The following is a 17,927-nucleotide window of genomic DNA, read 5'->3' as shown; positions in this document are numbered from 1 at the left end:
TTTCTTTAATTGAACATTAATGTTTAAGCCAAAAATTTAACTTCATTTTTTGTCTGGCATTTTATTTTAGTGAATAATTCGTCTTTTTGGTCTAAATTAAACTGCTTAGCTGAAAATAAAATTTTTGACAACCATTCCGGTTGAAGAATGATCATTTTATTTGATAATTAAGTTTACTGATTCAAAATTCAACTATTCCAGCTAAGTATTCATTGTTTTACTTGAAAATTCATCAGTTTCGTGAAAATTAATCCTATTTATTAAAAAAAAACTCAACTATTTTTTTGAAAAATCGTCTTTCGTTGAAAGTTGAACTATTTTGTTAAAAACGTATCGTTTTGGTTTAAAATTAATTTATTCCAGTTGAAGATTCATTATTTTATATGAAAATACGTTACTTCAGTTGAATATTGTTTACCCTGGAAACTATCAGAATTTCTATCCGAGGCTACAAAACCCTAAAAAAGACCAAGTTTACTCAGTAAGATTATTTTATTTCCGTGATTTAAGAAGCTACAGATTTTGTACTAAGCTAGTTCGTATAAAAAATGATTCATTATATTATTTTCTATAATTAAAACGTAAAAATTGCGTACATAGCGTAACATCGACAAAAATTTTGTCAGTCGGAGTCGAAATGGACTAAAGACGTTATTATGCCACATTCCTATTTTAAACTACTAATTCGATTTGTTAAAAGATATACAAAATTTTTTTTAAAGGCAACTCGAGTGCATTTTTCATTTTCAAGGGAATTATTCAATGATATCGAAAGTTGCAAAAAGAGAATCTTGAACCGATTCAGGCACATGTATACTATATACACGACGTAAAAAACGTTTTCTTTTTTTTTTTTGTTAATGAATGATCCGATAATATTATAGAGGATTCTGTCTACTATTAAAATCTTTGGTATAATAATTATTATTGCGATTACTGCACCACGTTAATGTTTCGAAAGAAATGAAAAGATTTGATCTAACTTAAATAAAATAATCTAGGTGTTAATGTACAAATAGAAGATATCTTAAAATTAATGATGCTACATATGGCGTTTCTGCTTCCTAATTTACCTCATCCTTCACTGGAAGAGAATAGTTAAAATATCAAAAAGGCTTTGTTGTAAAACAACTTTGTTCAAATTAGTCTTAATTTTCAAAGACTCACAACTAACTATTCAGGAAACCACATTTTAATTTCTTTTTTTTTTTCTTTCTTGTAAAAGCTCTGTGGTTTCTTTAAGTAACGTGGCATCTGGAAGTGAATTTAAGGCTCTAAATGCACGCGTTTAAAGCATTCTGTAGGCAATGCTTTTTTGATTTCGTCTATATTTTCGACTTCTGATTTAAGTCGATTCACTTCTTCCTCATAATATTTCACCAATTGAGTCTGATGATTTTTTGCGTCGGTCAAGGCCCGAATTCGAGATTCGAGATTCGCTGCTTCGATTTCAGCTTGGGCTGCGTGCAGACGTTCCTCCAAGAGATTCAAGTCTCCATCGTCTAAAACAAGATAAATATCAAGTTTAATTTGAGAATTTAAAACCATTTTTTTTTAATAGAATTATTTTTTGATAAAGCTTACTTATTTCAGGAAGGGCTTCGAGTTCTTTCACGATTGCAGCAACTTCGTCCAAAGCTTTTTGCACTTGTTGAGAAGCAAGGGACGCGTTTTGCTTGGCTTGGCCGACTTTATAGTTTGCCTAAAAAAATCATTCTTATAAATATTTTTTCGCTTCTAAATCTTCGAAAACCTCTACTGGCCTTGGAATCACTTCGGAGATCAAAAATAGTGTAGATAATATTTTATAATAATTAAAAAGGCTGAAAATGAACTTGAATATTTATTTAAAATATTATTTTTCATTATATAAATGATCTTTTTCTCGTTTTTCTACTCACAAATGCGAACTGAATAAAATCCATTAAGAAAATAAGAAAATTGATTGAAAGTAGATTATTTTCGGCTGAAAAGTCTACTATCAAATTTTTGGCCAAGAATTTATCTTTTTTTTTGTCAAAGATTTTATTATTTTATGCAAAATTATATTATTTAGTTGAAAATTCGTATTTTTACCCTGAAAATTCAACAATTCGATTATATTTTCGTTCTTTACAGATAAAAAACTTATTTTTGGTTTAAAGAGGTTTAAAATTCAATTATTTTGTGGGACATTCATCTTCTTAGTTTGAAAATTAACCTCTTTCCGTAGAATTTTCACCTTTTTGGGTAAAAATTAACTATATAGTTACAAAATAATCTGTTTTTTGAGAAAATCAATTTGTTGGGGGTAAAACTGCAACTTTCTGGTTGAAAATTATTCTGTTTTAGTTGAAGATTCGAGTATTCTGTTAGTAAAATCCAACTCTTGTTTATTTTAAATTGAATTTTTTTCATTTTATTTGGTCAAGATTCATAATTTTACTTGAAAATTCGTTTTTTGTTTGTTAAAAGATCATTTTTGTTTAAACTTAAAATTAAACTATTTGGTATAAAATCTAACTGATTGGTTGAAAACGAACTCTTTTGTAAAATATTAATATTTTTTAATTTAAAATTTAACAATTTTGTAGAAAAGTTAACTATTTGGTTGAAAAGTAAACTATTTGATTGAAAATTTATCTATTTTTTTTTAATTTGTCTCTTTATATAAAATCCATTTTTTGTGTACAAAATGCAACTTTTTGATTGAAAATTATTCTTTTTAAGTTCAGGATTCAAGTATTTGTCGAAAATTCCTTTTTGTTGGTAAAATCAAACTGTTTTTTTATTCGGAATTACATTTTTTTTCAAATATCAACATGTTAAATAAAAAATTCAGCTTTTATGGTTCAAAATTTAGCTCCTTGGTCAAGACTTGAACTATTTTCTTAAAAACTAATTTCTTTTTTATTGAAAATTCATAATTTTAGTCAAAAAGTCAACTCTCTGATTGAAAGTTGAACTACTTTCTTGAAAGTTCTCTTCTTTAGTTGAAAATCCATACTTTTAATTGAAAAATCTTTTTTTTTTTAAATTAATTTTTTACTGAACATTTAATTATTTTGTACAAGATTGAAACTGCTTGGCTGAAAATGAACTTTTTTGTTGAAAATTCAAGTTCTTGGGTTAAAAACTCATGTGTTTTGTAGAAAATTCATCGCTTTTCTTCAAAATTTAACAATTTGATAGAAAAGTTGACTATTTTATGTAAAAAATTTATGTATTTTCTTAACAGTTTTTTTTATTTAACATTTTTTTACTAAAAATTGAACTATTTTGTATTAGATTTAAGAGATTGTTTGATAATTTACCTGTTTTGTCGAAAGATCGTCTTTTCGACTTTAAAATTCAACTATTTGGTTAAAAATTAGTTTTTTTTTCTGGTGGTAAATTAATATTTTTTGTTAAAAATTTAGTTTTTGGTTAAAAATTTAACTTTATTGTTGAAAATGTAAGTATTTTGTTGAAAATTAGTATTTTTTGGTAAAAAGTTCATTTTTTGTGTTAAAAATGCAACTATTTGATAGAAAATTATTCTGCTTTAGCTGAGGATTTAAGTGTTTTCTTAAAAATTACTTTTTTTTGTAAAATCTCTCTGTTGTTTTTTTAATTAAAATTTATCTTTTTTTATTTAAAAATTCAACTATTTAGTTAAATATTTATAGAAACGAAAAAATATAAAAATATAAAATGAAAAGGAAAATATTTTCCTGTTGAAAATATCAACTATAATATTTATTTCATTGGAAATTGAACTACTTCATTGAAAGCTGAACTACTTTGTCAATTCATAAGAAACAGTAAGATTTACCCCCCCCCCCCCCCCCCCCCCCCCCCCCCCCCCAATTGTCTGAAGTTATTTTTCGATGGCCCCGAAATAAATTCACGAAAAAATTTAATTTTAATTTTTACAATGATGAGAAAATAGTGTTTTTAGTGTAATTTTAAAGAAAACTTGCCTCGTTTGTCTCATTGTCATCCTTTGCCACTTGATCCTCATGTTGTTTAATTAACGCCTCAGTATTATCAACTCGTGTTTGCAACTTTTCCGCTTCATTACCCAATCTGATGGCCCCCACTTTCGTTTCATTCGCCTCGACTCGGATTTTATTTGCATTTCCGCTCGCCTTTTCTGCATCAGCCTGCAAAAATCAGAAGATTTGAATTTTCACCTAATACCAAAGTCAAAGAATGTTCTATCAATCAGGGTATCTAGGTGAATAATTCTGTAAGTTTTTGATTTCTTTTTCCCAAATAATAATGTTAAATTATACATTTTTTGTCATATTCAACTTACAATAATTGTGATGATTTAAAAATGTTTCAAAATATTTTAATACTTTTATAATATTTAATAGGATTTCAAAGATCTAGAAAAGGCGTGTAGAAAAGATTTCAAAATTTTCACAATGATTTTTAAACTTTCAAAAGATTTCAAGGTTTTTTAATATTTTAAAAAGAGATTTGTACACCAGACGTTACAGATTTCAAAACCTTTCAAAGATTTTAAACCATATCAAAATGTTTTAAAAGGTTTCAGGAATTTAAAAGATTTTAGACTACTTCAAATTTGTTTAGAATATTTAAAAAGAATTTCAAATATTTCATCACAATTTCATAGATGTGAAAATATTTCGGAACATTTTACAAAGTGTTCATAGATTTAAGGATTTCAAAGATTTTACCCAAATTTAAAAAGATTTCAAAAGATTCCACAAATATTTCAAATTTTTTAATGACTTCAAATGAATGCAAAATATGTAACAAAGATTTCATGAAGATGTCAAAATATTTCAAAAAATGTCACAAAGATTTCAAAGATTTAAGGATTTGAAAAATTTTACCCACATTTAAAATGATTTCGAAAGATTCCACAAAGATTTCAAATATTTTAATGACTTCGAATGAATGCAAAAGATGATACAAAAATTTCAAAGATTTCATAAAAATATCATAAAGATTGTAAAGAATACAATAATTTAAAAGATTTCAAACAGGGTGCAATAACCAGATTTAAACAATTTCAAAACATTTAAAATAATTTCCAAATTTTTAGCATGTTTCAAATATTTTAGTGATTTCAAACAAATACAAATGATTCCAGAAAGATTTTAAAAATTTCATGAAGGTTTCAAAATATTTCGGAACATGTCACAAACATTTCAAGGATTCAAAGATTGTATCCAAATTTAAAAAGATTTCGAAAGATTCCACAAAAATTTCAAATATGGTAATGATTCGAATGAATGCAAAATATGTGAAAAAGATTTCAAAGATTTCATGAAGATGTTAAAATATTTCGAAAAATGTCTCAAAGAATTCAAAGATTTAAGGTTTTCAAAGATTTTACCCAAATTTGAAAAGATTTCAAAAGATTCCAAATATTTAAATGACTTCGAATGAATGCAAAAGATAATACAAAAATTTTAAAGATTTCATAAAAATATCATAAAGATTACAAAAGAATAAAATAATTTAAAAGATTTCAAACAGGGTGCAATACACCAGTTTTAAACAATTTCAAAACATTTAACATAATTTCCAAATTTTTAGCATATTTCAAAATATTTCACAAATATTTCAAATGTTTTAGTGATTTCAAACAAATACAAATAATTCCAGAAAGACTTTACAAAGATTTCATGAAGGTTTCAAAATATTTCGAAACATTTCACACAGATTTCAAGGATTTAAGGATTCAAAGATTTTATCCAAATTTAAAAAGATTTCAAAAGATTCCACAAATATTTCAGATATTTTAATGACTTCAAATAAATGCAAAATATGTTACAAAGATTTCAAAGATTTCATGAAGATGTCGAAATATTTCAAAAAATGTCACAAAGATTTCAAAGATTTAAGGATTTCAAAAATTTTAGCCAAATTTAAAAAGATTTCAAAAGAATATACAAAGATTTTAAATATTTTAATTACTTCGAATGAATGCAAAAGATGATACAAAATTTTCAAAGATTTCATAAAAATATCATAAAGATTTGAAAAGAATACAATAATTTAAAATGTTTCAAACAGGGTACAGTACACCAGATTTAAAAAAATTCAAAACATTTTAAATAATTTCCAAATTTTTAGCATATTTCAAAATATTTCACAAATATTTCAAATGTTTTAGTGATTTCAAACAAGTACACACGAATCCAGAAAAAATTCACAAATTTTTTAAAGATTTCATGAAGATTTCAAAATATTTCGTAACATTTCACAAAGATTTCAAGGATTTAAGGATTTCAAAATTTGACCCAAATTAAAAAAGATTTGAACAGATTATACATATATTTCAAATATTTTAATGACAAAAGAATGCAATAATTTCAAAGATTTTACAAAAATAATATAAATATTTCAAAAGAATACAAGAACTTCAAAGATTTCAAAAAGGGTACAGTGCACGAGATTTAAAAGATTTAAAAAGATTTAAAAAAGGGAACAGTACACCCAATTTTTTAAAGAATATTTCAAAATATTTCAAATGTTTTGTGATTTCAGACAAAATAAAAATACAGTAAGATTTTACAAAGATTTCATAAAGATTAAAAAATACTTCGAAAAACGTCACAAAGATTTCAAAGATTTTCCCAAAATTTAAAAAGATTTTACAAGATTCCACAAATATTTCAAATATTTCATTAAAATATCATAAAAGATTTGAAAAAGGATACAGTACACCAGATTTAAACAATTTCAAAATATTTAAAATAATTTCCAGATTTTAAGAATATTTCAAAATATTGAAAAAATATTTCAATTTTTTTAGTGATTTCCAACAAATACAAAAGATTCCAGAAAGATTTCATAAATATTTCAAAGATTTCAAAAGAATACAGGAATTTCAAAGATTTTGAACTATTTCAAATTTATTTAGAAGGTTTAGAAAGATTTCAAAGATTGGGTCGAAAATTCATAGAGATGTCAAAAGAATACAATAATTTAAAAGATTTCAAAAAGGACACGGTACACCAGGTTTCAAAAACTTCAAAAAATTTAAAATAATTTCCGAATTTTTAGAATATATCAAAATATTTCACAAATATTTCAAATGTTTTAGTGATTTAAAACAAATACAAAATATTCCAGAAAGATTTCACAAAGATTTCAAATGTTTGAGTGATTTGAAACAAATACAAAAGATTCCAGAAAGATTTCACAAAGATTTCAAAGGTTTCATGAATATTTCAAAATATTTCGAAAAATGTTACAAAGATTTCAAAGATTTAAGGGTCATAAAGATTTCAAAGATTTAAGGATCTCAAAGATTTTACCCAAATTAAAAAAGATTTCAACAAATTCCACAAATATTTCAAAAATTTTAATGACTTTGAATGAATGCAAAAGATGTTACAAAGATTCAATAAAAATATCATAAAGATTTCAAAAGAATACAAGAATTTCAAACATTTCAAAATATTTAAAAGATTTCAAAAGATTTCAAAGATTGCATAAAAATTTCATAGGGATGTCATAAGAATACAATAATTTAAAAAATTTAAAAAAGGGGATCTATATTTCAAATACACCAGATTTAAACAATTTCAAAACTTTTTCAATAATTTCCAAATTTTTAGAATATTTCAAAATATTTCACAAATATTTCAAAATTTTTTAGTGATTTCCAACAAATACAAAGTATTCCAGAAATATTTCAAAGAATCCATAAGGATTTCAAGAATTATCGGTTGAGAATTCTTCTTTGTATGTTTAAAATTTAAATATATTGTTATAAATTTAATTATTTAGTTGAAAATTTAACTATTTTGTTTAGAATTAATCTTGTTTTGAAAATAATATTTTTCATGTTGAAAATTCAACTGGTTTTGGTTGACGTTTTATATTTTTCGTCTTCTATATTCGACTATTTGGTAGAAAATTTATTTGTTTTAAGTAAAAAAAATATAAAATGACATTTAATTGTCATTAAAATTTAGAAATGAGAAACTTCTAAATATTTTTAATTGCAGCGTTTTGATTTTTTACCGTAATAAAATGAACAATCACCAAAAGCTTTTTTAGTTCCACTAGACCTAGCAATTTCTACTATGTTTCGTAAAAATATTGTTTCACTCTGAAAAAAAGTACATAAATGGAAAAATGTATTTTTTTGTCCTGAAAAACCTAGAAAAGTCCTGATATTTATTTTGGAAGAATTGCTAGACACCCTGCATCAATTCTAAACCATTTTTCATTTAACTTTGACTTACCTGAGCCTGTTTTGCAAAATCACGAGCACCAATTGCATTCCCCTCAGAATCTTTCAAAGCAGATTGAGCCTCATTAGCTTTATTGATCGCATCGATTACTAATTGTCTAGTTTCATCGATGCTTTTGAGAGCTTCTTGCGCCTTGACTCTTTCTTTCTGGACTTCAGCGTCGAATTCTGAAATTTGAAATAAAAATGGGTCCTTAACAAATTTTGTTCTTCTTGAAAATTCAACCATTTTGTTCAAAATTTGTACTTTTAGTTTTAAAATGCATATCTTTTAGTAAAAAATTTTGTTTTTCTGAAAAATGCAACTGCCTAGTTAAAATTAAGCTATTTCGGTTTAAAATTAACTTTTTTGTTGTAAATTTACATTTTGAAGTTGAAAATTCATCGGGTTTAAAGAAAATTCGTAGCTTTTCTCGAAAATTCAATAATCTGTCAGAAAATTAAACTATTTGGTCGAAAGTGTGTGTTTTATTGAAAAAATAATTGAAATTAGTTGAAAATTCATTTCTTTGGCTAAAAATTATGTTTTTTTTCAAGTTCATTTTTGAACTCAAAATTTAAAAATTCTATTTTTAGGATAAAAATGATGTGTAATTAAAAATTAACCGGTTTCGTTTAAAAATTAGCTTTTTTTGTTAACAATTTATCTGTTCTGAAGAAAATATGAAATTTTTTCTCAAAAATTAAACAATTTAATAGAAAATTAAAATATTTGGTCGAAAGTTGATCTACTTTGTTAAAAATTAATTTTTTTAGTTGAAGATTTATTTCTTTGTTTGGGAATTTAACTATTTTGCGGAAAATTTATTTGTTCGTTTTTTGAAATAATTTTTTAACTGAAAATGTAATGATTCCATTTTTAGTTGGAAATTCAACTATTTGGTTGAAAATTTATGTATTTCTTTGATATTTAATATTTCGTTAAAAATTCAACTGCTTAGTTGAAAATATATCTGTTTTCGTTGAGAATTCAAGTATTTTATTCAAAAATTGATATTTTTTGTTGAAAATTAAACTCTTTTCTTGAAAGTAGAACTACTTTCTTAAAAGTTAATTTCTTTTAAACATTCACATCTTCAATAAAACATCTCTTTGGCTGAAAATTAAACTACTATCATAAAAATTCTCGTTTTTGTGAAAAATTAATTTTCTTAACTGAAAATGTAAATTTTTTATTGAAAATTTATTAATTCAATTATATAATTCAATTATTAATTCAACTGTTTAGTAAAAAATTCGTTTTTGTCTTGAAAATTATTATTTTATGATTAAGATTAATCTTCTTGATTGAAAATTCCACTATTTAGTTAAAAGATTATGTATTTCATTGAGAATTAATCTTTTTTTAGCAAAAAAAAATCATATTTTTGTTTGACAATTATAATTTTTTGCTGAAAATTCCATTATTTCGTTAAAAATTCAACTTTTTTGTAGCAATATTTTTTTTTGGCTTAAAAATTAAACATTTTGCATACAAAAATGTTTTCTTTTATGGCGAAAAACTCTTTCTTGGGTTTAAATTCAACTCTTTTGGTCGAAATTTAATCTTATTTAGCTGAGAATACAAATTCGTCTTTTTTGGTCCATTTTAACTGTTTTTGATATAAAATGCAAGTGTTTGATTTAAAATATATCTGTTTTTCTTGAGAATTTAAATATTTGTATTAAAAATTCGGCTTTTTTGGTTCAATTCAACTGTTTTTTTTTATTTAAATTCAAAATATTTTTGTTAAAAATGTTAGCTATTACATTTTTGGTTGAATTACTTTCTTGAAAGTTCATTTTTTCATGTAAGATTCATATCTTATAGGTAAAAATTAATCTCTTTGAACAAAAATTAAACGATTTTTAAATTAATTTATTTTAACACCTAGCTAAAAATTAGCGTTATTTTCTTGAATTAACAGTTCTTATTCTGATCTCTCTAATAGCTTCATTGGAAAAGCACCTGACCGAAAATCAGAAGTTTTGTGGTTCGTTTCCCAATGGAGTGAAGATGGAGTAGGATCTTTTTTTTTCAAGAAATAATTAAAAACATTAAACTGTTTTGATGAAAATTCTTTACGTTGTTTTGTTTAAAAATTGAGTTTTTTAAACGAAAATTTAATTATTTAGTTAAAAATTAAGCTACTTGGTTGAATATTTCACAGTTTACTAGATAATTAACTTTTTTGTTGAAAATTTGTATTTATGCTTACATTTTTTCATGATTTGTAGAAAATTCATCTTCATGACTAGAAAATTTTTTAAATTGGTAAAAAGTTGAACTCTTTGTTAGAAGTTTCAACTTTTCCGTAAAAAATTCGTATTTTTATTGAAAATTATATTTTTTTATTAAAAATAATCTTTTCGGTTGAAAATTCAACTCTTTTTGTTAAAAGGCTATGTATTATGTTGAAAATTCAGCTTTTTTTGTCGAATATTAATATTTTTGGTTAAAAATTCTATTATTTTATTAAAAATGCAACTGCTTTGTAGTCATATTATCTTTTTGGCTTAAACATTTAACTCTTTTAGTAGAAATTTCATGGTTTTTGGTAAAAAAAAATGCATGTGTCAGTTAAAAATATATCTGTTTTTTTACATTTCTGATATTTTGTTAAAAATTCGGCCTCTTTTTATTTCAAATTAACTGTTTTAAAAAATTTTTTAATTCAAAATTTTTTGGCGTAAATATCAACTATTACAATGAAAATACTTTTTTTAAATTAAGGATTTATTTTCTTAACTGAAAATTTAATTATTTGGTTGGAAATTTAACCACTTTGTTGAATATTTAACTGTTTGCTATAAAATTACCTTTTTGGCTGAAAATTTGAAGTTTTGGATTAAATTTAATATTTTGTAGAAAATTCATCTTTATGACTTGAAATTCAAAACTTTGGTAAAAACTTAAACCATTTGTTAGAACGTTACAATTTTTGGTAGGAAATTCGTTTTTTTATTGAAAGTTATTATTTTTTTAAATTAAAATTAATCTTCTTGAAACTCAAATATTTTGTTAAAAAATCAACTGTTTTGTAATAATTTAATTTTTTTGGCTTGAAATTCAACATTTCGGATAAAAAATTTTCTCTCACGACTGATAAATCTTTCGTGGTTGAAAATTCATTTCTTTTGGTAGAAACCTCATCTTTTTTTGGTAAAAACCTCATCTTTTTTTGGTAAAAAATACAACTATTCGTTGAAAATAAATTTGAGGATTTAACTATTTTGTTGAAACTTTTTCTTTTCTGGTTCAATTCAACTGTTTTTTATTAAAAAATTAAATCTTTTCTCGGTTGAAATATCATCTAAACTACGTTTTTATTCAATCAATAAATTTAAGACTTAAAAAAATTATAGTATTTTAAACAATTTGAAGCTAGATACATTAAAACTTAAACGATTAAATTTTTTTAACCTGACAATTTTTCCATAAGATGTTGAATTATTTTCGTTTTAAATAATTTAGATATCCTTAAAAAGTTTTAAAATTTTATTGAAAATTCTTGAAAAATCTAAATGTTTGAAATTTTTCAAATTTAAAATTGTTATCAAAATTTTTCAAAACTTCTAAATACCACTTCTAATATATAATTTCAAAATTATTAACATTTCAAATAATTTTGCTAAATACAAATCATTTTCCATTTTTTTGGAAATCTTAAGAAAATGTATTTATTCTTTTAAATTTTTTCTAAATGTTCTACAAATAATAAGTGTTCAATGATTATTATTAATAAATTAAAATTTAAAATTTTCACTTACAAATTGTTAATTTTTTATATAAAACAATGACATCCTTAACGTTTAAAATTTTTAATCTCCTTGAAATTTTAACGATTCAAGGCTTTCTATTCCAAACAATTAAGTTTTGAATTATTTACATTTATTTACGTTTTAGGCTTTTTAATTGAACTAGTTTAATTTTTAACGTTGACTCCTGGAAATTCTTACATTTTGAACAGATTTAAAATCGTCTTAACAAATCAATTATTATTCACTTTTTGATACTTGAAGAACAGCTCAATTTTTTAAATAATTAATTTTAATGTACAGTTCATCAAGTAAAAATTTCCAATTACAATTGCTTTTAATTTTCAATCGTTTAAGTCTTCCTAAACATTTGAAAATAAAAATTTTAAATGGAAAATTTTGTTAACCTGGTGGCTGTTTTAATCAAAGAAAAAAATTTCCGGTTTTTTTCCGGTTTGAAAAAATTTTCACGGTCAATGAAATTTAAAAACCCAGACTATATTCTAAACATTTTCCCTTTTAAAGTAATAAACAATAAACGACAAATTAAAGCATTAAACCCTTGAATTCCAAACTTTTAAAATTGAAGTTTAAAAGTTTTTCAATTAAAAAATTGTGTATTCAAATGCTCAAAAATGTACATGTACAAATTGAAAGGTACTAACACTTTTCAATTTTAAAATTTTAAATGAAATTCAAGCAAATTGCAAAATTTAGAACTTTTATAAATTATAGAGTTTAAAGATTCATATTAGGTTCCAAAAATATCAATCCACGTTAACATTTTCAATACTCTAAATTAAAGAATCAAGCAATAAACTTTTAAAAATTTCGATATTATATTATTTTAAGTAATTTTAAGCTAGACACATTGAAAATTGAAAAAAATAATTTTTTTAAACTGAACATTTTTTTAATTAGGAGTTAAATTATTTCAATTTTAAATAGTTTAGGCATCCTTCAAAAGCTTTACAATTTTATTTCAAAATCTTGAGAAATCTAGAAATGGCTTTAAATATTTCCAAATTCAAAATAATTTTTTTTTTCAGAACTTTTAAATACAATTATTTTAAAATTAATTGAATTTTTTATAACTTTTAGAAAATCCTGCAAATTAAACAAAAATCTTTAAAATTTGAATTTATAAATAAAAATAGAACACTTATTATTTGTAAAAAGTATGAGAGTAATTTTAAGATATATTTATAAGTTTTTAAAAGATTCGAATTAAATTTAGAACTTTAAACAATTTAAAATACTTACAGCCGAATTAAAAATAAAATGTAGATTTTTACAAATTTCAAACAAAAAATTTCGAATTTTTTTAAGAATTGCGAAAGACTTCAAACGAATAAAAAAAATTATTAAGATTCTTAGGAAAATTGAAAATGATTTTTTACTTTGAAAAATTATTGTAATAGAAAGTTTTTCAGAAGATTTTAAGAGATTTTAAAAATTATGAAAGAAGTACCAGGAAGATTTTAAGGATTTTTTTTAATATGCAGGATTTTTCAAGAAATTGTAGGAAAAATTCAATTAATTTTAAAATATATTTAGAAGTTCTGAAAAAATGTTAAAACACTTTATTTAAATTACTGGAGATCATTTCAATGTTTTAATTAATTTTGAATCTTTTCAAAACTTCTAAGTATCTCTTAAAATTACTCAAATTTTGTCTACAAATGTTTAGGGTTCAATTGTTAATTATACATCAAAATTTAACAATTTCAGTGAAATATTGCTAAATATTAAATACTTATTCTTTTTCTATATTAAGAAATTTCCAATTAAATGGGTTAAAAATTAAATAATTTAGATTCAAAAAATGTTTTAAATTCAATAAAAATCTTTAATTACGACTATATTATTATAGAGTTATTTTTAAGTTAAAAAAAGTAAGACGCACGTTTAAATTTTTTAATGGCTGAAAAAATTAATAGAAATAATATATTAATAAATTTATTAAATTTAATATAAAAAATAATATAAAGGAATACCTGAAACTCTGAATTAAAAATATTATATTGATAAATCATAAAAAATTGTATTTAAAAATAAAATCGGAATAGATGATATATTAATTTCAATTATTATCAAGCCTTTCGAATTGAAATAGTTACAGATTCATTTCAAAAAATATTTATTTATATTTACTGCACTTTAATTATTTAAAACACTGTTAAAATCGAACTTGGGCAGGTTTTTCTTCTGAAAATTCATAAAATTCCCGGTTTCCCGGTCCGGCGGTCACCTTCTTTTTTATAAAAAAAAATCTTCGATTTTAAAACCTTCTTATTTTTTATTTTTTAAGCCTTTAAAAATGCATTTTAAAATTCTTTAAATTAAAATATATGCTTAAAAATTAAAATGGAAAATTTTTAAAGTGAAATATTTTTGAAATTAACAATTCTAAACTGAATGATATAATAATTTATAAAAACCACAATTTAACAAATTATTTAAAAAACGGTTGAAATCAAAGTTGGAAAAAAATTTTAAAATAAATATTTGGTAAAATTCCCAGTCAAAAAATAAATTCACTGTCATTTTCCGATTTTTTTCCGGTCTCATAAAATTCCCGGTTTCCCGCTTCAGCGGCCACCCTGTGTTAAGTAAACAATTTTTGAAATACGCATTATAAATTGAATGCTATAACAATTAAAGAAGATGAAAATTCAACTTTTCCCGGTCTCAAAAAATTCTCGGTCCAGCGGCCACCTTGATCTTGATATTGGTTGAAATTTTGTAACTACTTGGTTGGAATTTCAACTAATTTGGTAATTCATAAGAAACAATAGTGACTAAATTCACGAAAAAAAAAAATAAATAAATAATAGGTAAGATCAGATGATTATCTTACCACTCAATTTCTGTAAAGTTTCCTGGGCTTCTCGGAGAGTTTGTTCTCCACGTGAAACAGCATCCTTTGCTTTTTCGTCAGCTGCGTCGACGTCAGCCAATAATTCCGCAGTCAAGGTTTGTTGATCCTGAGCTTTTTCCAGTAACCGTTCACCTTCTCTCAATTTTTCTTCGGCATCAGTGAGCAGATATGTATTATTATCCAAAAGTAGCTGCGCTGTTTCCTTCAATTTTAAACCCTGCAAAATAAAATGAATCCTAATTCTCAGTATCTTAATTTCTTTTCACTCTTAGGCGCATGGTTTTGTTTGTGAAGAAGTTAAATCAAAAGTTTTTACTTCACTGTTGATGTTTTCGACTTGATTTTGCAAATCGGCGATGTCCACTTCTGGTAGAGTGATGTCTTGTATGAATAGACCAAGGGCTTCATCGGAGACTTTAATCGATTTAGTGAGTGCGAGGGCAGTCATATTTTTCACTTCGCCGAAGCGATCTCCCAATACTCGGAGTTGGTGGTCCAAATTTCTTATTTCGTCGCTGAAAATTGATAAGTCGCATTGCAATTACAACCGAAAGGTTTCAAGAGAGCACAAAAATTTCCCAGCGATTTCTGGGAGAATTTTAAATGATTCTATTTTGGAACATTGCTGTTTCCAAACATTTCAGAAGATTTTTAAAATTGTCCAAAAATAATCTGCTAGATTTTAAGGCCCTTTTTATAATCCTTCAATTTTAGGGAAAATATCAATAATTTTAAAATACATTTTGAAGGGTTAGAAATTTATGTGTTTTAAAAAAAATGTAGGAAAAATTCGAATAATTTTGAAACTTATTTACAAGGTTTAGAAGTTTTTTTAAATAAAGATTCAAAAATAATTAAAAAATTGAAAATATTTCAAAAAATTGTATAGAAAATTAGACTTTTTGAAGATTATGAAACAAAATTTCAAAACTTTTTTAGAATTTCGGAAGGTTTCAAGAAATCAAAAAACTTCTTAAGATTCATGGGGAAATTATAGTCGATTTTTTATTTCTTTAAATTAATTTTTCAAGAAAATTTCGACATTTAAAAAATTTAATCGACGATTTTGCAAAGTTAATGTAATCATTTTAATTAAAAATTTGTCTGTTTGGTTTTAAATGAATTTATTTTGTTAAAAATTTGTCTTATTTGTTTAAAATAAGACCCAATTTGTTAAAAATTTATATCATTTTCGTTAAAAATTTAACTATTTTGTTGAAAATGATTTTGCTGTTTTTGAAATATCAACTACATATTTAATTTCTCGTTGAGAAATAATATATTTTTATTTCAAGTTTGCGTGTTAAAAATGCAACTCTTTCTGGTTGAAGTTTAACATTTTTTGTTTTCAAATTCGACTATTTGGTTAAAAATTAATTTTGGTATGTGAAAAATCCAGTGTTTGGTTAATAATTCAACTATTTTACTGAAAATTCCAGTATTTTCTTAAAAACTAATTTTTTTATCGAAAATTCAGGAAAAAAATACTTCTTAAGATTAATGGGAAAATAATATATTATTTTTTATTTTTAAAAAATAATTTTTAAAGAAAATTTCTGAAAATTTAGAAAAATAATCCGGTAGATTTTAAGACCCTTTTTATAATCAGGCAAAATAATAATTCAATTTTAGGGAAAATATCAATAATTTTAAAGACATTCGGGAAATTTAGAAATTTATGTATTTTTTTTTAAATGTAGGAAAAATTCGAATAATTTTAAAAGTTATTTAGAAGGTTTAAAAGTTCTTCAAATAAAAATTAAAAAATCATTAAAAACTTGAAAATATTTCAAATAATTGTATACAAAATTGGAGTTTTTGAAGATTTCGAAACCATTTTAAAGCCTTTTTAGAATTTCGGAAGGTTTTAAGAAAACATAAAAACTTCTTAAGATTCCTGGAGAAATTATAATAGATTGTTTATTATTTTTAATTAATTTTTAAAGAAAGTTTCCACATTTTGTAAATTTAATCCACGATTTTACAAATTTCATTTAATCATTTTACTTAAAAATTCATCTGTTTGGTTGTAAATTGTTTTATTTTGTTAAAAATTGGCCTTATTTGTTTAAAATAAAAACCAATATGTTAAAACTTTATATTATTTTCGTTAAAAATTTAACTATTTTGTTGAAAATTCCAGTATTTTGTTAAAAACTCATCTTTTTTATCGAAAATTCAGCAAAATAAAATACTTCTTAAGGTTCGTGGGAAAATAATAAATTATTTTTTATTTTGAAAAACTAATTTTTAAATAAAATTTCTAAAAATTTAGAAAAATCTGGAAGTTTTGAAGGTATTTTTTTATTTGAAAGATTTTTCAAAATTTTAGGAACAATTCGAGACAGTTTAAAAATGCAATTACTTGTTGAAAATTAATTTGTTTCCGTTGAGGATTCAACTATTTTATTAAAATTTATTTTTTTTTCGGTTTGAATTCCACCTTATATTGTAAAAAATTGGAAATTATTTTTTTTAGCTGAAAATTTAATTAGTCCATTGTTTGTTGAAACTTCAAATTTTCCAATGGAAAATTCAAATGTTTGGTTAAAAATTGAAATATTTTGTTGAAAAATCGTGTTTTTGTGTGAACTCGGCTATTTTTGATAAAAACATAAAAATATTTTGTTGCTGAAATATTGACTATTAATATTAATTTATTCACCCTTTTTTCCCCATTCTCGAAGAGCTTCTCTTTTTTTGGTAACATTCGATCTGAGAGAGACAGTTTAAAGTTTAATCAAATGTAAGTTGAGAAAGGTTTCAAGAGAGTAAAAAAATGTCCTTAAGATTTCTGGGAGAATTTTAAATGATTATATTTTTGAAACATTAGTGTTTCCAAACATTTCAGAAGATTTCTAAAATTGTCCATAAAGAAATCGGTAGATTTTAAGGCCCTTTTTTAATCAGGCAGAATAATACTTCAATTTGAGGGAAAATATCAATAATTTTAAAATACATTTTGAAGTTTCAGAAATTGATGTGTTTTAAAAAAAAATGTAGGAAAAATTCGAATAATTTTAAAAGTTATTTAGAAGGTTAAGACGTTTTTTTAAATGAAGATTAAAAAATATTTCAAAAAATTGTATACAAAATTGGAGT

At 23.5% G+C, this 17,927-nt stretch overlaps 1 protein-coding gene across 12 annotated transcripts in view; it reads right to left on the bottom strand.

Annotated features, from left to right (window-relative positions):
* Nucleotides 1-477: 477 nt before the first annotated feature.
* LOC117176885 (laminin subunit gamma-1) overlaps nucleotides 478-17,927 on the bottom strand; it is a 110,119-nt gene continuing 92,669 nt past the window's right edge. For all 12 annotated transcript variants that reach the window (XM_033367250.1, XM_033367249.1, XM_033367246.1 and 9 more), the window contains 6 exons: nucleotides 15,142-15,340; nucleotides 14,805-15,042; nucleotides 8,199-8,374; nucleotides 3,942-4,124; nucleotides 1,585-1,702; nucleotides 478-1,502 (listed from right to left, as the gene is read on the bottom strand). In XM_033367250.1, the coding sequence (XP_033223141.1) occupies nucleotides 1,267-1,502; nucleotides 1,585-1,702; nucleotides 3,942-4,124; nucleotides 8,199-8,374; nucleotides 14,805-15,042; nucleotides 15,142-15,340 (1,150 nt within the window). In that variant the 3' untranslated portion in view covers nucleotides 478-1,266. The remainder of the gene's footprint in view (nucleotides 1,503-1,584; nucleotides 1,703-3,941; nucleotides 4,125-8,198; nucleotides 8,375-14,804; nucleotides 15,043-15,141; nucleotides 15,341-17,927) is intronic.

The sequence above is a fragment of the Belonocnema kinseyi genome, chromosome 7 (assembly GCF_010883055.1).
Source record: "Belonocnema kinseyi isolate 2016_QV_RU_SX_M_011 chromosome 7, B_treatae_v1, whole genome shotgun sequence".
NCBI lineage: Eukaryota > Metazoa > Arthropoda > Insecta > Hymenoptera > Cynipidae > Belonocnema > Belonocnema kinseyi.
This window is presented reverse-complemented; position numbering and strand designations above follow the sequence as displayed.